This window comes from Silene latifolia, chromosome 6 (assembly GCF_048544455.1).
Source record: "Silene latifolia isolate original U9 population chromosome 6, ASM4854445v1, whole genome shotgun sequence".
In the NCBI taxonomy this organism is placed as follows: domain Eukaryota; kingdom Viridiplantae; phylum Streptophyta; class Magnoliopsida; order Caryophyllales; family Caryophyllaceae; genus Silene; species Silene latifolia.
Window position 1 is genome coordinate 11,609,610 of NC_133531.1, and position 24,655 is coordinate 11,634,264.

The 24,655-nt window shown below is 33.2% G+C and overlaps 3 protein-coding genes across 3 annotated transcripts; 2 read left to right on the forward strand and 1 right to left on the reverse strand.

Moving 5' to 3' along the window:
- The first annotated feature begins 80 nt into the window (after nt 1-80).
- Nucleotides 81-1,874, forward strand: LOC141586336 (uncharacterized). Its single transcript, XM_074407530.1, has one exon. It carries the CDS (start codon nt 386-388, stop codon nt 1,640-1,642), a length of 1,257 nt encoding a protein of 418 aa, XP_074263631.1. The 5' UTR covers nt 81-385; the 3' UTR covers nt 1,643-1,874.
- Nucleotides 1,875-3,263: 1,389 nt separating this feature from the next.
- Nucleotides 3,264-3,968, reverse strand: LOC141658583 (uncharacterized). Its single transcript, XM_074465509.1, has one exon. The coding sequence runs from the start codon at nt 3,910-3,912 to the stop codon at nt 3,325-3,327; it is 588 nt and encodes a 195-aa protein (XP_074321610.1). The 5' UTR covers nt 3,913-3,968; the 3' UTR covers nt 3,264-3,324.
- Nucleotides 3,969-5,598: 1,630 nt separating this feature from the next.
- On the forward strand, nt 5,599-8,533 carry LOC141658584 (B-box zinc finger protein 20-like). Its single transcript, XM_074465510.1, has 3 exons — nt 5,599-6,589; nt 6,985-7,440; nt 8,022-8,533. The coding sequence occupies exons 1-3, from the start codon at nt 6,404-6,406 to the stop codon at nt 8,358-8,360; spliced, it is 981 nt and encodes a 326-aa protein (XP_074321611.1). The 5' UTR covers nt 5,599-6,403; the 3' UTR covers nt 8,361-8,533.
- The last annotated feature ends 16,122 nt before the right edge of the window (nt 8,534-24,655 follow it).

Consider the following 24,655-nt stretch of genomic DNA (forward strand, 5'->3'; position numbering starts at 1 on the left):
AAATGTACCACATCTAGAAGCCATATTCAGAGTTCTCAATCCCAATGGCATTAGCTTCATAACTCAGTCCATAATCATTTAAGTTTCCACTTAAGCTTCAGTAATAAAAAATTGGTAGCGAAAAGTCACGGTTCATTACCTATTGCCTGCATTACCGACCAGTACAGTTTGAGCTTTTACTATATTTAACCAAAGCTGTAAAGCAAGATCCTAGAACACTGAAAAAAAGTTTAGTTTATTCTCTAGAGTACTTAATGTCAGTAATTTTTAGTCAGATTAGTTTGTACGGCTCAACTACCTGTTCTAGTTATCTTCCCCTACCCTCCACTTATTTTAAGTAGCAGCGAAACGCAGCACCGAGATTTTGTAGTAAGAAAACAAAACAATGAAGGAACTTCATATTTTGATTAGTACTCATATCTTCATTTGTGCGCTGTGTTTAGCTGCAGTACATGCATTAACACATCCTGGGGATATTCTAGCTTTGAAGAATCTAAAAAAAGGGATCGAGCCTACATCGATTACTTTCGGATCATGCCTCAGTTCCTGGGACTTGTCAATGGACCCTTGTGATAATCTCTTTGGTGCACACTTCACCTGTGGTCTAAGGTGTGATTTCAGTCTTTCTGGATTGAGTCGAGTCACTGAGATTGCTCTCGACTCAGCTGGCTACTCGGGTTCACTCACTTCCACCACTTGGGACTTCCCTTACCTCCACACACTTGACCTCTCCGGCAATTCCTTCTCCGGCCAACTCCCGGAGTCACTTTCCAGGTTGACTCGCCTCCGGCGACTCTTTCTGTCAAGAAACTTGTTTTCTCTCTCTATCCCCTATTCACTTGGTTCCTTGCCTTACCTTGAAGAACTCTACTTGGATAATAACCAGTTTTCTGGGTCTATTCCTCCAAGTTTGAACAAGTTAAGTCATCTTAAAAGACTCGAAATTCAGCAGAATCAATTCTCAGGTGATTTTCCTTACCTGGGTTCTTTGAAAAACCTGTATATCTTAGATGCTAGTCAAAACTCCATCTCTTCCCTTGGTTCTAACCCGCTTTCTCTACCCGCTTCCCTAATTTCTTTCTCCATGAGGAATAACAACCTGACCGGGGAAATGCCAAGAAAGTTTTTCCACATGGAGTTTCTCGAAGTCATAGACCTTAGTTACAATCAACTCTCAGGTTCTATTCCGGGTGAGCTTTTCCAGCACCCATCACTCCAGCAGCTAAATCTCTGTCATAACCGTTTCTCTGCCGTTGAAACTGCGAGTAACATAAAAAACATCGGTAGAAAGATCGTGGCAGTTGATCTCAGTTATAATGAGATTGATGGGTTGTTGCCAAAAATTTTCTCTCGCCTTCCAAATCTCTCTGCTTTGTCGCTGGAACATAACAGGTTTACCGGAATGATACCCTCTGGGTATGCAATTAAGGTAGCAACAGCATTGTTTCAGCGGTTGCTGCTTGGCGGGAACTACCTGTTTGGGCCAATACCGGGTCCACTGAAGCGAGTCAAACCCGGTTCAGTGAATGTAAGCTTGGTTGATAATTGTTTGTTTGCTTGCCCTGAAACTTATTTCTTCTGTAAAGGTGGGGATCAGAAGTCACTCCTTGAATGCAAGACCTCAAGGCATTCAATTCCTTAGGCATAAGGTCAAGTAGGTCGGAGCTAGTCTTGCTTAAGACCGTCTTAACTTAAGACTTCCCCTTTTATTTACTCCTCTATTTTATTCGAGTATGAAAGCCGTCTTTAGTTAAGACCGTCTTAAACAAGAACTGGTGGGTCGAGTATTATGCGAAATTGAATACATATTTCAAATGCTTGATTTTGCATTCAGTTTATGTGATGACACATTGCTTTCGAGTTGTTAGAACAAACTCATACGTTGTCAGACATCATAGTATTGATTACTTATTTGATTTCAGTCCCTCTTTAGACGGAGGATAAATACGTACTTCAGTTACTAATTCGCAAGCACTCGAAATGAGTGGTGTCATCCTATAAAGCTACTCAATATAGCCAATAATTCAGAAACTATATCAATCTTACAATATCTTCAACACTTATATCGGGTGTTCGATCGGTTATCAATTCAGATATTTTCGATTAGTTTTTCGGATTCGAGTTCATTTTACCAGGTTTACATGCCATAAAATGATACTCTGTATTATTTAAGTGAAAGATTAGAAGGGTGAGAAGGTTCCTTGAGCAGATAGATGGTTGAAAAGTGGCATCAACTATTGAGGAAGAAGTGGGACATTAGTGTTCCCAAGGCAAAGGTCTTAAAACTCTTACTTCATGTGCACTGCGCCTCTTTGATTGCTTGCATGTGCAACTTTTTATAATTGCCAAGTATCAACAATCAACATTCAATGTGATTCCTCCAATTTAATGCTTTATCAAAGTGTGTTATCTTGTTCATGTCATCTTCCTTTTACATGCTACTTGTATTAGTGTACTAGTCATTGGCGGAGTTAGGTGAGGGTCAGTAGAAACGAGAGGGGATCCTCTTCATTTTCTATTCTCTCCATTTCCTTCCATTTCCTCTAATAGAATAATATTTAATCATTATTCACTCTCAACTTTTTCATTCAATTGACCGTTAGATCGTTTTGAGACGGAATCTAGACCATTAATAAGAAATGGAAGGAAATGGAGAGAGGAATAAATGGAGAGAAACTCAATTGAGTAGAAACGTTTGTTTCTGTTAGAAGATGTCATTACTCTTTCTCTCTTGTTAAAAATTATCGCTTTAGCTGAGTTCAAATTTTGGCAAATGCCATTGGGATTAGTGAGTAGTGAATTATTGTACAGACTACGGAGTACTTCATATCAAACAAACGATTTTCATATTAATATTTCTATAATTGAGTAAAACCTGTCCATAAAAGAGCAACTACATAATATTATCATATCATGACACAGTTTTATATGATAATTAGTGTAAAATGATGGTTACTTTTATAAGTACTCCTATATAAGACTAGTTTAAAATGTAATTGGCATAAAAATTACTCAATTACATATAAGACTAGTTTAAAATGTAATTGGAGTACATAATTGATTTTTTTTTTTAAGATCAAAATTACATAATTGATTTGATACAAGATTGCATAGAAGCCGTAGAACTAGCCGTTAACATACAAATATTTAACAAACAATAATAACTAATTCTGGTAAACATCCATTAATTAAAAATTGAAAAAACAACCAAAATCAATTTATCAAGATAACCCGTCTTAAATAAGACTAGCTGAATACGCTGATTGATCCCACGTGGGCAAAATTAAACCCGTCTTAAGCTTAAGACGAAGACTAGCTGACCTATCAATTGCACAAGACGACCCTAGTGAGAGCCACAACAAGGCAAGAAAGGCCAAAGAAAGACATAGAAACGAAATCTCTAGGAGACCATTTTCGAACAACTTTACTCTCAATCCTCATACTTTTAGCTCTTCGTAGCGCATCGACTTCTTTCAACAAATCAAACTCAATACCCTTGTTCTTAAGCTCATCAACACACTTCCTCAGCAGCTTCCCATCCTCTTTCTCTCGATCAAGCAGTTTTTCAAGATGAGACTCAACATCAGTCTTGTACCTAATCGCCCAAATAACCGCCATGGAAAAAATAAAGGAGCAAATGGATGGGACCCATGATCGCTTACAAGCGTGGCTAAGATGAGGATCGTTGGAGGAAGATATGTTGAAAAGAAGGAGAAGTGATAAGGAGTGAAAAACAAAGAAAAATGTGTAAAGAGAAGTTATTTCTTTACGGATTCCGTCGATTTGTGATTCTTTTAGGGAGATTCTACTCATGATTAGATCTTCCTCTTTGAGCCATTGTTTTAGGAGTAGTTTGTGTGTTGGTGTGCTTGCTATTTGCTCAAGTGGGTGTTGTTGCGGTTTCGCTTCCATTTTTGTTTTTGTTAGATTTTTGTTGATTTGAATTGTCTTATTTGCTGATTTTGCTGAGGATTTGAGATTTAGGCGTAGTTAAGGATGGGGAGAGTTTTGCAACGGTCGGATTAGGATTTGAAATTTTAAAAACGGAGAACAGAATTGGGAAAGATAGACATTGGTGTAGTTTGTTGATAGTGGGCTGGTGAACAAGGCCCAACAGCAATAAGTTGTAGAATAAGCCCGTTAAAAAGGCCCATCACTGACTATATTTTAGGATCCAGCCCGTCAACAAGGCCCATCACTGACTGTAATGTTCATCAAGTTCAAGTGCACTTTGTTTAAGAGTAGGTTTGGCAAAATTGACCGATCTGAATAATTCGACAGGACACTCGAGCTCAATACGTGAAACTCGATTGACCTGATTTAATATAACTCGACCCGAATGTTTATTATTGCATATTGATTATTATCCTAAAAAAACTTGATAATAGTTAAACCCGGAAATAACCCGAACCCGAATGACCCGACCCGACCCGTGTTGACCTGACCCGAACCCGATCTGGTTGACCTGTTTGCCAGGTCTATTTAAGAGCATCCTTCTCGGTTTTTTAGTAGAGGTGATCAAATGCAAGCTTGGGCCGTACATGAGTCGGGCTCACGTTAAATTTTTGGCCCACTGATAGGTGGGTTAGCAGGTTTGAGAAGCGTTAGTGGGCACGGCTTTTGTAATTTCTTAAAATCTCTTGTTTGTACTCGCGTATTTAGCGGGCGGGATGGTCCGGGTTAGATGGACAGGACGACCCATAAACAGCTCTATTTTTAAGTGAAACAGACACATTGGGCCTTCTGTAAATCTAGCCTCCATCGGTTTCAATCTCCTAGTGATTTACCATTTTTTCGGAATGAAACGGTTTGAATTTAACTGAATTAAAGTTCTAGAATCTAAATTAAACTTATTGTAACTGATTTTACAGGAACCAAAATAAAGTCCCAAAAATGGGTTTTAAGTCTAAAAATAAATTAATGCATTATAGAATCAAAGCTCAAATATGCTAGACATAGGTTGAGGAAAATTTGAACTCGATCTCGAACCAGCACAAAATCAATGACCCTAAAAACATTTAGGCTCATAATTAATCGGCTTAAAAAGCGTGACACTCGTATGCTCGATCCAAAAATGAGTCAATGTCTATTTTTTCATGCTCGATTATTTCTTATCGCTATATTTATAATTTCAAAATAAATTTTGATCTAATCTAAACTTGAACTGAATATATAAGTATATTATGGAGCGTACTCAAAGTTTCACAAGGGCAAGTTCCCTTATGTAAAGGGGTGGAATAAGTGAGTAACTTACAAGTTACAAGGGCATCACATACTTGTGTGTGAAGATATTTAAGAGCTAGTGACAAATATCTCTTAGTCTCTTTCTTTAGACGGACGGATGCACCGGTCTTAAAATTAAAACGAGTCATATATCATCTCACTTGTGTTAGATGAGACAAACTTTTAACTAATTTTTAGACATTTTGCTTTTTGTCTTGTTTATTACAGAGTATATTTGACGTGTTTTAAATTTAAGACGAATATTTCCGTAAACAATAATATATGGACAAATATATGCCTTGAGGCTTCAGGTACACACCATTACTCTTCACAGTCTTCAGTCACTAAATACGCAGACAGTCGGCAGATACCATCACAATGCCCATCCCATGATATCCATCATCTCATCTCTATCTACTTCTTCATCAATTCCTTACAATTTTTATATTTTTTCAACTACATCTTATTACCTATAATCATACCTCCATAACCCAAAAAAATTTACTATTAATTTATTGATTTAGTACATAATTGATTAATTGTATGAGTTTATGAATATACATTTCCTCGATTTTTCTTTTATTTTACCTCATTTAGATAAGACCAAATTCAAGACGGTTACACCAATCATGAAACTAGACCTTATATAAGAGTCATGTATGATGCTTTATTGCTTTTACTTATTACAACGGTTTTAGTTGAGTTTTTAACTACTAAGTATAACATAATACATTTCTTAAACTAATTTTCATTTTTTTTATAACAAGGAACTCAGCCGCCACTATTTTTGAAATGGATAAATCTCTAAGCTAATACTTCCTCCAACATTTCAATCAGTTCTATACATTTGATTAAAATATAACTCACATATATTCAACAAATGTATAGAAATGATTGATACGGGGAAATAGCATGCAAACTCGAGAACTCTGATTAAACTAATGATTCTCGACCCATACCTTGATTAAACAAAATCACGCTTCCCTATTCCTTACTCACCATGATTTCATTCAATATTTAAACCCAATTGGTAGTTGCCCACCACTCTTCCACTTTCTTTTCTAGTATACTCTCAAGATTTCTAATCTCCATTATTATCATATTACTGTATCTAACAACATCAAATTATAATCAAAATCCTTTGAAAAAAATTATCATAAAAAAAAAAAAAACTGTAAGAATGAAGATTCAATGTGATGTTTGCAGCAAAAAAGAAGCTTCAGTGTTTTGTACAGCTGATGAAGCTGCTCTTTGTGATGTATGTGATCATAGAGTACATCATGCTAACAAATTAGCTTCTAAACATCAACGTTTCTCTCTTTTACAACCTTCTTTATCAAATTTCCCGATTTGCGACATCTGTCAGGTAATAATAATAATCCGACCTTTTAATTTTAATAAAATTACCCTATACAAAAAGAATGATAGGTTTTGATTTTTAGTCAAAACCTATTATTTCTTTTCGCCATAGGAAATTACTGATACCATTACAACCAGAACGTATGCAGCCTTATCATTGTGTTACCAATACAAAGAGGCTGTCTCTAAATGACCAATTTTGAAAGTTCTAATATCATTAACCTCAAAATATCAATTGTGCCAATTGAGAGGTAATTAGGTCAGATGTATGCAGTCTTATCCTTGTGTTAGGCTGTTAGCGATACAAAGAGGCTGCTTCTGATTGACTGACTTTGAAATTACTAATACCATTAACCTCAAAAATTTAATTGTGTTTTTTTTTGTGGATTTTTGATCATGTAGGAAAAAAGGGCACTTTTATTTTGTCAAGAAGATAGAGCAATATTATGTAGGGAATGTGACATTCCACTACACACAGCAAATGAGTATACACAAAAGCATAACAGGTTCATGTTAACTGGGATTAAGCTTTCAACAACAGTTTGTGATAATCATACATTAAACAAGATTAATGATGTGATTAGTGTTAATAATGATGTTTGTGATACTACTGTTCCTGATTTCAACAACAACAACAACAACAACAACAACAACAACAACAACAACAACAACAACAACAACAACAACAACAACAGTACAGCAGTGAAATCTGTCAGTGATCAGTTTAATTCTGGTGCATCAAGTAGTAGTAACATTTCTGATTATTTGATTGAGACTTTACCTGGTTGGCATTTTGATGATTTTATTGTTGATCCTGCTTCAACTACTACTGCATCTACCTTTGGTTTCAATAATAAGGTTTGTTCCTAGACCCTCAAATCTTAGTACTCCTCTTGTCTCGGTCATTTGTTTACTTTTTTTACTCTGTGAGGGATATTTTAATCAAACGTAAACAAAATGATGGGACTGAGCGAGTATATATCATTATTGATGTTTTCGATGGAGTCGAAGATTACATTTGGTTCATGATTAGAAATAGATAAATTACTCGTATGAAATAACAGTCATTCAATGCTCGACCCATTTTCATAACATATTATCTTAAAATAGTCATTTTATGCTGTTAACATAGGAATAAGACCGTATAAATTTTGTTCTCTTTGCCCCACGATTTACCGAGTCCATGAGACACTAGGAAACTTTATTTTTATGTACCCAAATCAACAAATATTTTAGAGATTTTAACCTATATCTCTATGTTTTCCGAATTCTAATATATACCCTTGTTTTTAAAATTATACCCCTAAATTAAATAATTAGTTTCAAAAGTTAAGCCTCAAATTTTGTCATAAAAAATGTTTATTATATTAAATGTTTCACTTATTTTGGATGAGAAATCAACTAAAATTGCTCATAAACATCATTTTTTTTAAATGCAGAGTGGTAACAACAACAATTGCTTTGGAGTTGAAGAAGATTTGACATCATTTTTTGATGTGGGACAATATGAGAAAAATTTAACATCCTATTCAACACAATCAGAAAGTTTATGGGTACCACAAGCACCATTAGCAGCAACAACATCTCATCATCAGGCTAATTCAACATTTGCATCAAGTGTTTTATTTCACACAAATGGGACAAAACAGCAAGAGACAAGTGTCAATGCAGCAATGATAATGAGTAAAAAGTCTAGGAAAAATGATGTTTTTACTGTCCCACAAATCACTTCATCTATAGGCCAAGGTTCTTATAAGAGAAGCAGGACATATTGGTAGAAACATTGTGTACAAGTTTCACTTTTGTTTCATATGTTTATTTGTTAGGGACTAGGGAGTGTATGTTTCTAGTGATTTTTTTGCATACCTTTTTTTCTTCCTAATGTACTACTTGTGAAGGTGCAAATGTGACAAGCTTGAAGAGTAATTGAATGGTAAAACTTGATGCTTCATGATGTTTTTGGTAGATTTTTTTAATACATTTTCTGTTTTTTAATGAGAGATCGAAGTTGAAATATAATTCGGGAAATGGGTTTGAACGACAATCATGAATAAAAGAGATAATATATTAACGTAATTTATTTTCGCAGTACAATTTACTCATTACAGTACTTTGTGCGCGATATTTTCCATTTGGATACCATTGTCAACAAAGAACACTATCTCTCTCCCTCTCTCTAGTCTCTTGTTAGCAGTACAACCTTTCAGATTGATTACTCCGTAAATTTCTTCTACTATAAACAAAAATTGATAAAAACTAATTTAATTTGTTATTAATTAAAAAATGTGTGAATCAAATTAGCGTAGAGGTTGCACTATGGAAATTCATGGGTCAATTGTACAGCGAAATAGAGGAGGTAGGTTCGTTGAGGGAGGGGCGCGACGTTGTCGCCGGTGAAGGAAAGTGGAGTACTTGGCGTCGCCGGTAAGGGGAGGCTGAAGAGGGTCGACGAAAAGAGAACGGATGGTGCAGATCGGGGGGATGAGGGCAAGTGAAGGGGTTCGGTGATGGTGGTTGTGCGCAAATAAGGACGAGAACAGGTTGGTCTGACGGGGGATGGTGAGGCTTGCCGCCGGAGATCTGACGGTGGGTCTATGGGTGGTGGTTAAACTTGGTGGTGGGGTTGATGGGGTTGTACTACAATTAGTTTGTTGTGTTTTTTCTTTCTTTTTCTTTTTCCTTTTCTTTGGATGTAGTACATTGGAAATGAAAAGGGCAAAATTGTCAAAAGTGTACTGTGATGAGTAAAATGCGTACTGCGAAAATCAATATCGGTTAAACAAGTTCGATACAAGTGTAAGGATAACTTAAAATTAAGTCGAGTACAATAAGACAATCATTTCAATCACCATCGTCCAGGAGTAATAGTTGGCCAATTTCAATCACCCTGTCCATGTCCCTTCCTCATCGGTCTTGTCTCTGGTTTGGAAATAAAAAGGATGTTCGGTCCGCGGGTTTTTACGATTCAAACCGTTGAACACCCCTACCGTCCTTGGCCCGTTATTTTAGGCAATTTGGCTCGGCCCGGTTCGGCCCGCCTTTAGCCTGGGCCTGGCCCGGGTCCTAAATTTCTAGCGCGGCCCGCCATTGGCCCGCCATTTTAGCAAAAAAAAAAAAAAGTTACAGAAATTTGGTAATGCCTGTCAGCCCGGCTCGCTCTTGGCCCGCCTCTCCCCTTCGCCCGGGTCAAGCATATCCAATCTAGCCCGGCCCGGCCAAGCCCGCCCCTCCCCCTGGCCTGGCTCGGGCCTGACCAAGAGAGCCTTGCCCTCTCCCGGCCAACCCGACCCGAGTACAGGTTTACCTGAACCTATTTAATGATCTCTCTGTTCTGATCATTTGTTTACCTTTAATTTGTTACAAAGATCTTTTTTAAGGGGACAATTTGTGGTTGTTGTTAGTGATGACAAGTACGCCATAATAATGGATGTTAGAGCATTTGCATCCATTGACCTCCCCATATTTTCTCTCTCTTTTTCTTATTTGCCCACCTCACTTTCCACTAACTTTTTCATTTCCCCTCCCCATTTTATTACTATCTCTTGCATCAATGGGGTTCCCCAACAAATTTGTCTCTATTAATTTTATGTGTCCCACCTGCCACATGGTCGTGTCCCATTTGTTGTTCAATTTGGGAAGGTTCCCTCAAACTAGGGGAGCCCCAAATGATGGGGAACCTCCCACATTGATGTGGCACTCTAATTAAAGAGATAGTGTATTTGGGTCACTAAATTTCAACCAATGCACATGCTCTTATGGTCATTTTACCCATCAAAAACCTTCATAATAAAGGAAGGTACACAAATGAATTAGACATCGTACCCTAAAATGAAATAATTAAACAAATGATCGGAAAGGAGGGGTTTCAAACATAAGGGGTTGTTTGGTTACCCACTAAACAATGCAGGAACTTAAATTCATGTGAATTGCAAAATGGGTATGTTGTTTGGTTACCCCAATTCACATGAATTGGAAGTTTCCATGAATTTCAATTCCTCCACAATGGAGGAAGTTGCTTACCTAGGTCCCCCCAGGTAAGTTAGAATGCCTACATGAATTGCACTTCCTCTATGGCAACCAAACATTTTTTTGCAATTCACATGAATTCCAAATTCACGTGTTTTATGACTTCCTAGACAATACAAATTTCTATATGCAGCCAAACGACCCCTAAGACGAATGAAACATTAGATCCTAGATTCAGATCCTCTCGCTTTTTTATATTGTAACTAGTTTTATGGCCCGTGAAATTCACGGGATGTTTTGTTTTGTTTTGAGTGTGATGTTTCTAGTGTTTTTAGTAATTGAAAATTTATAAAATATCAAAAGATATTGTAAGCTCACCTTATGAATAAGTCATTATTGATTGCGTACTAAGATTACGGGCATTTACATGTTAACATAAAGATCAAAGTCGATAAATTAAATAAGCCAAAGTAGGTGAATATTGCTATTTTTTCGAAGGTAAAATGATGAAAAAAAACAAACAAATACCAAAATAAAATATACATTTGAAAAAAAAAAGGAAAAAAAAACTATTAGTCATTCGCGTTGATGTCGTCAATCTTGTAGTTAGTCTCCAATATATAGTTATATATTTAAGCTATCCTAGTATTTTACTTCTCCATATAATCTTCTTTTTCCAATGAATCGACCCTATGATAAAAAAAAGTAACTCCGTAATGAGTCTGAATTAACCAACAAAATAGTGAAATTTGTTTTATGCAATATTATCGTTGTTAGCTTAAGTTTTCTCTTAAATAGTGAAAGAAAGAGAATGAGAATGAAGTCGTAGAGATGTAAGTATATTACCTTTGAATAGCTCAACACCACACCATAAATCTTGATAGCCTCTAAATGAGAACAAAACAAACACAAACGATGAAATTGAAAATGTGATGAACATTTCATAACCCAATGGAACTTACATAAAAAGTAAATAAATTAGTTAATAATTTTAAAACCTTAATACACTTGGCTTGATGTTAATAGAATGATAGGAAAATTTAGTGATATATTTAGTTCTACTGACGATAGAGATAAGAAAAATTTTGGCTTATAAATTTTGTCTTCCATCAAAAATATATAAATAATTGAGGATGCATTTTATGACTTTTGAGCATCCCTTTTTCATTATTATCAAAATTAATATAGGTATAAATATGAATCAAGGTTCACGACTTTTGAACATCATTTTTCATTATTATGAAATTTAATATAAACATTAATAAGGAATAAAGAGAAATGGAATTTATAAGTTTTGCTTGATTATTATTATAATATTTTTTTACAAGATCCACTTTAGAGGAGATTGATTTAAGATGTTATCTTATTATGTAATTAAAATTTGACATGTAAATGACGATGGTTAGTTTTGCTTGCCTTTCAATTAGATTTATATATTTTATATTTAGATTATTGAGCTATAGATTTTTCTCATTATTATGAAATTTAATATAGACATAAATATATATGGAGCAAAGGAGAAATGGAATGTAAAAGATTTGCTTTATTAAAATTCTTATTTTTTTTTATAAAATCCACTTTGCATAAGAGTGGTTTAGAAATGATCTTATGAAATTTAAAATATGACATTCAGATAATAGTAGATAGTTTGGCTTACTTTTTAATTATAGATAGTTTTATAAATTCAATTATTATTCCATGCATGTTATATTGTCAATATAATTAAATAATAAATAAAAATGAATAAGAATTAATGGAGTGTGAAAATGTCATGTGAAATGAAATTGAATGTTCTAAGCTACCCTTTTAATTAGATATTATAGATTTCATGCAATGTTATTGATAATTGAGTATGTCATCTTCCTGCAATTTCAATACAAACACAAAAACAATAACTAAATAATATTCTTACTATTAATAAATTTAAAACATAATAAGGATAAAAAGCGAAAAAATTCATTTAATTATCTATGTATGTATACTTTACCTACCAACTTTTTGAATAAAAATGAAAATTAGGATTGTTATAATAGTTATATAGAAAGCTTTTTGTTATTAATTATTGATTAATTTCAACAATTTATTCAGGGAAGAGGAACAATTTTGTGAATTAAAAGGGAGATAAAAAAAATTATGATAACTACAAATTATAATGATGGTGAGAGAAAACCAAAAAACCATCTTATTAAATAAAAGAAATTAAAGGTTAAATAAATAAGTAGATTAATAACCAAATTTATGAGAGGAAAATAAGGAGTTTGTATTAATTTATTTTTTGTGGTTGCAATTAATATTTTTTTAATTTTTTTGTACTTATAAGCATGTGATAGTTTTAAAGTTAACTTTTTAATACATAATCTAGATCTAGATTTTTATAATATTGTATTAATAAATAATCAAGTAATCAATATAGATGAATTAATATTTACCAATAAAAAATCGACATGTGGATTAAAATTAAATGTTTTAAGTAGGCTTTTAACTATATTGTATAGATACAAATTTTTTTTGTTTTCAACTTCATTTGTTCTTCTTCGTTCTTAATTTCATGTATTCGGTTTTTTTATTTCGAATACATATAACACTACTCCATATGAAATATCTTGAAATTATTAACTTATAGTTAATGCGTATTTTTTTATTGTAGTTTTTTTTGAGTTAATTAAGTTTAAAACTAATGGAATATGGATGGATTTTTAAAGGAAATAAGTGAATTAAATTAATGCAATATAATAATAAATTGATAATCCATGTCATATTAGTTTGACAAGTCACAATGTTATTGCGTATGTGGCTTTTTTTTCATCCCATGTGGCATTGTTTACGTGGCTTTTTTAGGCTAGTCTTTTAATAATGTTTTATAAATGAAAAGGTCTTATATTGTAATGCAAACAACCTCTTTATTTCGAAGTCGCATTCCACAAAAATTAGTTCACTTAATTTGCCAATAAAAGTTAGGATAACCTTAACCTAGTAAGTTTACATCCATTTTTGTTTGACCTTACAAGAAATGTACTATAAATACTATTAAAGGGTGACCTATTTATTTGGTTGTCAAGTTACAAAGGAGAAGAACACATATAAAGGAATTGTGATCACAATATCTAGAAGACTAAAACGTATCGGTACTCTTAAAGATTGGGACAAGGCATACAAGTTGAAAAGAATAAAGCACATTATTGATTAACAACCTAAAACCATGATAGTTGTATTTAGTACATTTGATCACCTATTCAATAATAATGTATACTCTACTAAATTATAAGGGGAGGGGCCTAGGGGACAAGATTATAGAATCAATATTATTTAAGGGTCAATTATTTTCTTTATACGAATTATAAAAGTTTCAGCCTACTCATTAAAAAAGATATATAATGAACATAATAGGACTCAGATTTGAATCCCTCTACCATTTATATTGTATTGCCATTATTGCTTATTTAACAAAAAAAAACATATTCTTTATACGGACCATAATTCTAGTTACTAGTTTGAATGCCCGTGCGTTGCAACGGGGTAATTAGCTTATTTATAATGCAAAAAAAAAAAAAATGTTATAAGCGTTTAATGTTTACATTATATGTCTAATGATTTGTTTACATATTATTAAAATATCTCTTTCAAAAAAAAAAAAAGATTAATATATACGTGGGTTAACTCTTATTTATAATCATATAATTACCCCACCTTATACTAATCTTTCGATGTGGGACAATTATACTATTGATAAGTAATATATTCACAAAAATTGGATTTTTTTTCTGATGTGAGACAATTCTAATATTTATACGTAATATATATTTATCAAACCTGCATTATTTTTCAATGTGGGATAAATAGCATACTCAGAATTACTCCATCTTTTTTGTACTTAGTTCGACATCCAACCAGATCTCGAATACCGAATACAGATAATTGCTGCTCATTATATCTAATAGTTATATTTAAATTTAATAATATGATCAAGTACTCTCCATTAATATTTGTACGTTGTTTTTCTTCAAAAAAAATTTAACATAATTGAGATACAGAAATTTCCCGTGGTACCCCTTAATTTTGTTAGATTTTCCATGTTACCCCTACTTTTAAAAATCTGCCTATAGTACCCTTGAGGTTCCATTTTTTTGTCCATGGTACCCCCTAATGTAAAGGCTGTTAAATGAACGTTAAGTTTGATAGCGTGGCAATAAAATAACAATTAAAAAATAATACCCCTTTATTGTTTTATTGGTACGGATATCTCTCTTTTAAATGCAAATTTTATTAACTATATCATTATAATATTGAAAATTTCTCATGGTAACCTTGAACTTTGATAGATTACACATGCTACCATGGACGTTTGTTTTCTATTTTTTTTTTTATCATAATTAAAATATGTGCAAATGATAAGAACCTATACTCTAATGATAGAATATTTTTTAACACAATTCTAATTATATTATTTAAACATAGTATATTTACCACACCTATATTATTTTTCAATATGGGACATATAAAATCTATAGGTAGAAAATATAATGATATAAACTTTTAAGAGCTCTCCAAGACAATACTTAAGCGACTCAAAAGATTTTGGGTTGATGCCTAAGTTCCAAAGATGCTCATAGAATCACCCACCTTATGCTATATTTCGATATGGGAAAATTCTATTTTTTATATGTAGTATATTTATCACACCTATATTATTTTTTCAATGTGGGAGATATAACATACTATGAAATACACCATCTTTAATATGTGCAAATTATATGAAATCTATATATACTCTAATGATAGCATTTCTTACCATGAATCTAATAATATTATTTTCATAATTTTTTTACCTACATTATTTTGTCAAATGAAATTTAAAAGTTTTTATATAAAAATTAGAAACATTACTTGAATATAAAATAAGAAATACATAGTATATATTATAATAACTAAAAGATTTTCCAAACATTAACTTAGGTTAGAAACCATTATTGTAGAGACAGTAATACAAACTCTTTTAAGAGTTATCCCTGATAATACTTAAGGGAATCAAAAGATTTTGGGTTATGACTTCTATTTATAATCATAAGATCACCATGCCTTATGATAATCTTCCGATGTGGGACAATTCTAATATTTATACATAGTATATTCACCACACTTATGTTACTTTTCAATGTAGGACAAATAACATACTAAGTACACCATTTTTTTTTGCACCTACTTTGACATAAACCCGATTTAATAATGAGAAAATACAATACAATACAATACAATATACGATAGCATTTTTTTGTCACAATCTAATTATATAATTTTCATACGATACTTTTTTTTCAAATGAAATATAAAGTTTTTATATAAAAATTATAAACATCACTTTAATATAATATAGAAAATATATATATATGGGACATATCTATTATTTATACATAATATATTCACAACACCTACATTATTTTTCAATGTGGGACATATACCATGCTAAAAAGTCTATATCTTTTATATCAAAAAATTTTGGATGAATACATAAGTTTCAAAAATGCCCCCTATTTATATGTATAGAATCACCCTACCGTATACTATTATTTCAATGTGAGATACATAATTTAATTACTTAGACGTAGTATGTTCATAATGCCTACATTATTTTTCAATGTGAAAGATATAACATACCATTAAATACATGTCTCTTCTTAAAAAATCACTATTGTATACATATTATTTTTCTTTGAAGGTAAAATCACTTAGTCTCGATCATTAGATATGGATCTCTACATCGTACATATAACGACTCATTAACGCTCTATTACTTCAGAAGACAACCATGAGATTACCATTAGTAAAACCTTTAGTTAACCTTTAGTTATTTTTTGATTTTCTTGTTCATGTTCTTAACTCTTTCCCGGGTAGTTCCCAACGATTTTCACTTTATTTTTTATATCATATCGTAGATAATGATAAAAAATCTTAAGAGCTCCTTAAAACAATATTTATGAGACTCAAAAAATTTTGGGTAGTTACATAAGTTCCAAATATGCATCCTATTTATAATCATAGGATCACATCACCTTATACTAATCTTTCGGTGTGGGACAATTCTACTATTTATATGTAGTATATTCACCACACCTACTTATTTTCCAATGTGGGACAAAACATACTAAAAAGTACACAATTTTACGTATTAAGAAGTACACCATCTTTAATATGTGCAAATAATATGAAATTTATACTCTGATGATAGCATTTTTTAACACAAAGCTAATTTTATTATTTTCATAATTTTTTTAACGATATTTTTTTGTAAAATGAAATGTAAAAGTTTGATATAAAAATTGGAAATATCACTTGAATATAATTTAGGAAATATACATATTATAATAATTAAAAGATTTTCCACTTTATTTTTTACATCAAAAATTATACTTTCCTAAATTGATTTTCGATGATGTGGACGCTCTCAGATCGCTCGAAAAAACTCTCTTTTATATATATATATAGATTATGGAGTAGTTTTTATTATACTAAGTATTACTTATCTAATTTTTAAAAATCATTCTACTTGTCGAGATGGTAGGTAACTTTCTCTTTAACAAGAAATCCTATGAGTTTAATTATACAAATAGAGTATGTAAATATTCTATTGTATACCGTTGAATTCGTATAAATATGATTTCACGATAACTATATTTTGTTTCATACTTCGTAGTTTTTACTGAAAATATTTTAGTATATCACAAATTCTTCTATTAGGTTGTTTAACGAGTATATTGGACGATTTTTCGAATTTTTTTCACTAATATGGAAGATCTTCGAAGATCTTAATTAGTGTAAGATACAAATAACTAAATAATTTGTAGAATATGGCATAATAGGTAGTAGATAGGTACATTTTTTTTTTTGTCAATCGAAGCACGCACTTAGTCGCATTATAATAGAGAGGAGGGGGGATTCGAACCTGGGACCTATTGTCCATAATACCTCCGTCTTAACCACTGGACTAAGACATCTTCGGTATAGGTAGTAGGTACATGGAAGTTGGCAAATGGTCCTCAAATATCGACCTGTATATATACCAATTGCCAAATATTTATACTATATACTTAATTACTTACTTACTTGTCATGGTCAATTTTTTTTTGTGTAAATTAGAGTGTTGACCATCGACAACAATGAGTAATTTTCTTATGAGCGTACTCTTATAAAAATGTAAGGTTGGTGAAAAAGTTTGCTTTATTTCCATGGGCAATGAACCCTAGAGAGACTCGATAATGATAATAAGTGATATGAATTGAGGATGGAAAAACTGATGAAGCATCAATTAATTCTCTCCTTAATGTACCTCTTAATGGAAACTGGAGTACTGGACCACTGTTTATACTTTATACTTTAGTTTCTTAATTATTTATTTTCTCGTTCTTAACAAAAAAAAAAAAAAAAAATTATTTTCTCGTTAAAGACATGTGAGTGCATGTGGATAAAAGTACTCGCTCCTTTCGGGTTAGTAGTTTACATTTACAAAATAAAATAAAGGTAGATAATTCATTGAAACAGAGGAAGTAGTTAACATATACTTCTATGAAACTCCAACAAATATCCTTCAACATATAAGCCGGAAGGTTAAGGTCATATGAAAATTACTTAATCCACTTCGTAATTTATTTGAAGAGATTTTTGTACTAGATAATTTAATACGCCGTATGAAAATAATTAACTTAATCGCGTACAATATATTATACAGATTCACTTTTATGCTGTCATATACTACAAATTGTTATATAAAACGGTTTTACGAGTAATGGACTGTGGTCCATGCTCATCTATTCGTGAGTTATGGCCTTATTATGGGTCGGAGTAAAGCTTGTCCCAAATAATTAAATTAAAAAAAATGACATTTTTCTTTGTACGTGGACTTTATTTAGGGATGCATTCACTTTAATCAAGACTGTACTCTCCTATAGATTAGTGTTAAATTAATACTAATTAATTCCAAGATGAGATCATTAGTGACGAACTTAGCTTAATAAATTAATTATTTAATTGAACGATTTAAACAAATACTAATCTCATGTCGAGATATTTTCATCTCATAATTTGAAAATAACTATTATATGTACCGTGGGGGTAGCACCGAGTTTTAGAAACATTTTTATATTTACATCAGCAACTCCTTTACAAGATGGTCATATAGTAAGACGAGCAATAAAACATGGAACTTTTGTTTTGCATATTAAAATTTTATTTTAATTACTAAATACGGAGTATTTCATATCGCTACCGACTTATTAAATATATCAGGGTCAATCATAAAATACACGGTTATCAAAATAAAATTATAAACTCATTTTTTATCATTTTTTTTATATTGGGCTAATCTCATGGTAGAAGTTTCCTATATATTCCGTAACAATTTGTATATTCTCATGTATACTTGAACAATTTCTATGAACTATAATTTTTTTTTTAGGGAATTATGACAAAATAAAGTATTCCTTTTATTTATCATTACTTTAGATAAGTATAACCTCATCTAACTCCTCTTGTTTTGCCTGCCGACTTACATTGATGAGCATCAATGCATTATCTAAGCAACTTATATTCTATTAAAAGCAAATCTTTGCTAAAGCACTTGATCTCCCTGTGCGGACGAAGGTATCTGTTTTATAGGTTAAAACTAGTTAATTAAATGCTACGGTATTTAAGTAAATGAACAAAATTTTATTATTTCTAAGATATTATTCTTTGTTTTTATCTATATAAATCGGTGATGGTAACTTCTTTTACCTATAAAATAGATATCTCCGTTTTAAACTCGAAGTATAGTCAAACGAGTGAGTGTGACTTTGTAAAAACGAGGGAATATATATGAGTATTATAGGAGTAGAACATTTACTTGAAATGTAAACAAAAGTCAGCAAACAACAATGTTCGTTTTAAAGCAACAAATCTAGGAAAAAGGAGACAAAGTAAAGAGGTAATTATTCAGGTGATTTAATTAATTAATATAGGACTACCTGTTGTGCTGGCAAACAATGTGTGATCATTTCTCATATTTTCTCTCATTTCCATGGATTTTCTAACCCCTCAACGTTTTCTATTTGCCTCTTACCATCTTACAAAGGTCCTAATTCCTAAAGCAATTTCCCAAAGGACATAAAAGGAAATTGCTAAGTACCCCATTCACAATTATAATAATATATAAATAAATATATAATAAATCAAATTTTTGAATGAAAAAAAAAAAAAAAAAGAGTTTCAATAAGCGTACAATAAATAAGTTTTCATGTGTATTAGTTATTTTTCGTTAATGTTAACCTTGACTTTAAGTTTAATATTTCGTAAAATAATACAGTACTTTTTCCGGAGTCTCGATGAAAATATAAAAGCTTATTTTTACATATAAAATACAAATTTTATTTATTTTGCCCTAAAATTGGACAAAATAGACAAAAATTCCTTTTGCCAGTGTCTCAAGATCCCCGGTCCATACCTATATAGTTTAACCACGGTCAAATATATCATTCTTTAAAAAAAAAATGTTCTAATTTTCTCCTTAAAATCAATTATCCAATCACTATCAAAATCTCCCTCAAATTTAAGAATATAAGACATTGCCTACTACCTATAAAATCACTCAAAAATGTATATTTGTGAAATTATTTTTTTATTATACTTAGTTATAAACATATCAGACATAAAAGTGACTTATCTCGTTAATACGTTAATAAAATTGTATATATTCAACTGTACCCAACCCCTTTCATTATGCTATTTCCAGACGTTCTTTTATGAAATCTTGTAATGCTTTTTCTGTCTTATAATAAACACTGACATAATAACTTATTATACCCTTACAAATTCGTCCATAAGACAAAAAAGGGCGTCTAAGTCTCATTAAAAGAACTTCAATCATAATCAACACTTTTATTAGGTCCTGTTTTTTTTTTAACTTTAACTTTGCTGAATTTAACTTAAAGTTATAGAAACTTAACTGAACTTATCTAATACATAATTTTACTGAATTTAACTTAACGAGAATAATTTTAAGTTCAAAAGAACAAAGCCTTAGAATATCAGTTCGTTTTCATGAGTTATTTGGTGATAATTACCATATAATTAAAAATAAAAAAAATAAAAAAATGGTGTAGCTAGTTGGAGTTTTGGCATTGAGAAAGGAGATAGCATGTTTGGCGGGTGTCTCCGGCAAGGTCAACGGTAAATAACCAAAAGTAAAATGGTGACATACTTGATGACGTCACATCAAATAGAAAAACCTTAAAAATGATCCACTAGTTTTCTACATGTTTCTTTAAGATTTATAGAATCAGGCATCAATGTCAGATGTACATTTTTGAGGTATGGCTTACTATATTATATTCTCAATTATGGGATGTCAAGATATACTAGTCATGGATTATCTGGCTGCCCATGATCATATAATGTACGAATTTCATTCAAGTGTTTTAATATTGGATGGTGCGGTGATAAGTGTACAGGTGGACATAAATTCCGCTTAATATAATTTTTTAGGTCTTGTTTGACATAAATATTATCTTACAACCAGTTGTATAGTAGCATTGTACAACTGTCTCAAAATTGTTGAGCTTTTACACAAAGTTATTGAGCTATTTTACAAGTTATTGAGCTGTTTTACGAAATTATTGACCTTAATAATTATTTTGTTAAGCTCAAAAATTTTGCATCATAGCTCAATAATTTTGTTAATAGAGCTCGATAACTTTATAACAAAGCTCAACTACATTGAATAAGTTGTATATACAACCAGTTGTATAATACATTAACTGCTCGTTTGATTACCCCATATATAATACAGTAAGTAAACCATACAATCAGTTGTATTGGTTGTATAGAACAAAACCTGAGCTTTATAATGTGTTTACTTGAGCTTAAACCTATAGATTATAAGCTTTGTTTAAAAGAATCTGAGCTCCATTATAAAAATATCGAATTTAAAAAATTATAATGAAACTCAATAATAATATATATGAGCTCAATTAGATTTTAGTTTTTGACATCAAAAAATTAAAATACAAATAAAAAATTATAAAAGCTCGAAAAAATTAGACATAAGCTTAGTTAGATTGATTATGGTTGTACAATACTCTTGTACAACCAGTTGTATGATAGTATTTGTGTATAAAATATACGAAGTAGAAAAATAGAATCTCATGAATTGCAAAAATGAATGTTGTTTGGTTACCACTCTTTTTGCCCAAAATGTAGGAGTTTGAAAATCACGTAATTTTCTAAGTCCCTCATAGTGGAGGAGTTGGATTACATAGTCCCAGTAAGTAGATTATACATCTGATGTACTACCACCAGTTTTATAGTTTCTGAGCATTATATTAAAGTATTTGAATTTTCTTTTAAAAACTATGAGTTTTACTATAAAGTTTCTGAATTCATTCATTTAAACATTAAGCTCAAAAAAATTACATTAAAACTCAAAAACATTACATATAAGCTTAGTTAAATTTGAGTTTTGACCGAAAAAAATTAAAAAACTAACTTACAAAACTTTAATACAAATTCTTATTATAGACGGACACTATCCGTCTATACGTATAGACGGATACCATTTTCCCTCACAAAATATCCATTTACCATAAAGTGGGAAGCACATGGGGGTGCCCCACCTTGTCCCCTCTATCCATTTTATTAGAGGTTTTTACCTGTCTATTCGCCCCACCCGTCTATACCAAGACATATTGAAACTTTAATAAACTTAGAAAAAATACACACATGCTCAAAAACAGATAAAATTTGAGATAGTAAGCTAAAAAAACACACATATGCTCAAAAACAAATAAGTATGAGGTAGTACAACCGATGTAAGTTCCTTTTTCTCTACATAGTCCCCCAGATAATTTCAAACTTCTGTGTTAATTAAACTCCTATGTCGGCAACCAAGCAGATTTGCTAAATTCATATGAATTTCACGTGGGAACTTAATTCCCATGAATTTGATATTCCTATGGAGTTGTATTCCACGGACACGGGACAACCAAATGAAACCTTAGTCACAAACTCATAATCATTTGTGTTCCGGGTGTAATTCCAGAGCAAGTATTGTTACCACCCGTGGCTTGTAGAATGATGTCTTGAGTTGGATCCCTCGTCTCTATCGTTCCTCTCGGCCTCTTCTGCAACAATGAACGAACTGAGGGCTTGGCTTTGTGCCAAGCGTACTCACTCCGACGCTCAAGTCAGTAAACTTAGAGGGATAAGTTGTTATTACTTGGCTAAGGATGTATTATAGAGAGATAAGGAAGATATTACCAGATGAATAGTGATTCTTAGGTTAATTTATGGATCCTCTCCTCAATGAAGGTTGAGGAGTATTTATAGACTTTCACCTTTTGTCACGTAGTGGCCAAGTGGCCAAGTGGCTAGCAGGTGGAAAGACCGTTCTACCCTCGGCCGATGGACCCATGGCAGGCCGGCCGAGGGGTATGGATATGAGTACGCGGATATGTGTCCCGGCTGGCTGGTTGACAGGCAGAGACCCCAGTGTGGTAGCCGATGGGTTGCATCGGCTAGGCTGCTTAAGTCGTTGACTTTCTTGTGGATATCCTTGACCTTGCTCAATATGTTGACTTGGTCAGCGGTGCAGAATATGCCCCATCAATTTGCCCCCAGCGTAGTCTATGCCGTGGTATGGGCTCCGATGTATGCTGAGCGTATATTCTGCGAAAGTGATTTCTGAAACTTTTTCTGTATCGGCTTCTTCTATCTCGGCCTGGTTCTTCTTAGGCCGTACCATATATATCCCCCCTCCACATGGATGTGTAAAGGGCATCCGTTGTGGAAAAGGAAGTGACGCTGGCCGAGACCAGGGTTGGGAGTGTCGGTTGTTTTTGATTGCCCCCAGGCCGGTGCTTCATAGCTTGGTTGATCTTGTGGCCGGCGGAGAGCAGATACCTAGGAATTTGTTGAGGAAGATGAATGGGCGAAGAGAGGTGAAGGGGCGTGTTGAAGACGCTTGATCACTGTTGCATTGATTGACGTTCAACTGTTGCAACGATTGACATTCCGTGGTTGCATGTCCGACACGTGTCTGCGTGCTGATTGGCTGACGTTTCATGGGATGTTCCCTGATTGGGTCCTCTTCATGGGCTTTTCCCTATAAATAGGGTAGTTATTCCGTGAAATTGGTGTGAAATTGGCCACCAATTTCACACACCAAAATTTTCTTCTCTCTAAACTTTCAAGGGCTTCTTTGTCTTCTAATTTTCAGAGTTGTTACTCCGGCGAGTGTTTTTCTTCAAGGTAAACAAACAAATTTCCTCACTTCTTATTTTGTTAAGTAGTCATTGCTACCATGTCTTCTGCTGACGCTGGGGCTAGTACTTCTGCGCCGGGGGGTTCCCCGTCGCGTCTTGATGAGGAGGAGAAGCTAGATGCCCTCCTGATGAGGCCTGGGGGCCCTAGGTCTCCTTCTCCTGAAGTTGATCCTCAAATTTTGGAGGAATGGGAGGATGACGATGATGTCGATGATGACGCAGACGATTTTGGTGATAACGCTGAAAAGGCTCGTCCTAAAGAGGGGAGGCAGTACGTTATGGATCACGGTGACGCCTGTAAGGTCCGCCTTGACCGTGCTTGGACCCATAAGTTCGCCGGTTGTTCCGCGAGAAATTTTTCGAGGGCCATTTCTTCTTTGGCGGGGTACAAAATTGTTATCCCTGAGGAGGGTCAGGCCGTCTGTTGCCCTCCCCCGGGTCACATCGGCGTATACATGCGGCACTTGGAGTACGGGCTCCGGTTTCCCCTGAATGAGTATGTTATGGCCATCATTAGGGCCATGAACGTTGCCGTTGCCCAACTGCACCCGTTGGCTATGAGGACCATAGTCGGCTTTGTCTGGCTTTGTCTCTTCAAGGGAGAGGCCCCAACGGTGAATTTATTCCGCCGGCTTCATCATCTCCGGCCATCAATCTCTGGCCGCGTCGGATGGTACAGTGTGCACATGGAGCAGGGTTATGTCTCTGTTGACAAACTTACTTCTTGCAAGGACTGGAGAGATCGGTGGGTATACGTTAAGGTGCCGGATGACTATCCGCTGCCCCGCTCCTTTCAGCACCAAGTTAATTTGCGGTGCGAGACT

Bases quoted from the DNA above. Each gene is read 5' to 3' on its own strand.
- LOC141658583 (XM_074465509.1), bottom strand. From the start codon at position 3,912: ATGGAAGCGAAACCGCAACAACACCCACTTGAGCAAATAGCAAGCACA.
- LOC141658584 (XM_074465510.1), top strand. From the start codon at position 6,404: ATGAAGATTCAATGTGATGTTTGCAGCAAAAAAGAAGCTTCAGTGTTT. The intron at 6,590-6,984 runs GTAATAATAATA...TTGATCATGTAG, and splicing joins CGATTTGCGACATCTGTCAG to GAAAAAAGGGCACTTTTATT. The intron at 7,441-8,021 runs GTTTGTTCCTAG...TTTTAAATGCAG, and splicing joins CCTTTGGTTTCAATAATAAG to AGTGGTAACAACAACAATTG.
- LOC141586336 (XM_074407530.1), top strand. From the start codon at position 386: ATGAAGGAACTTCATATTTTGATTAGTACTCATATCTTCATTTGTGCG.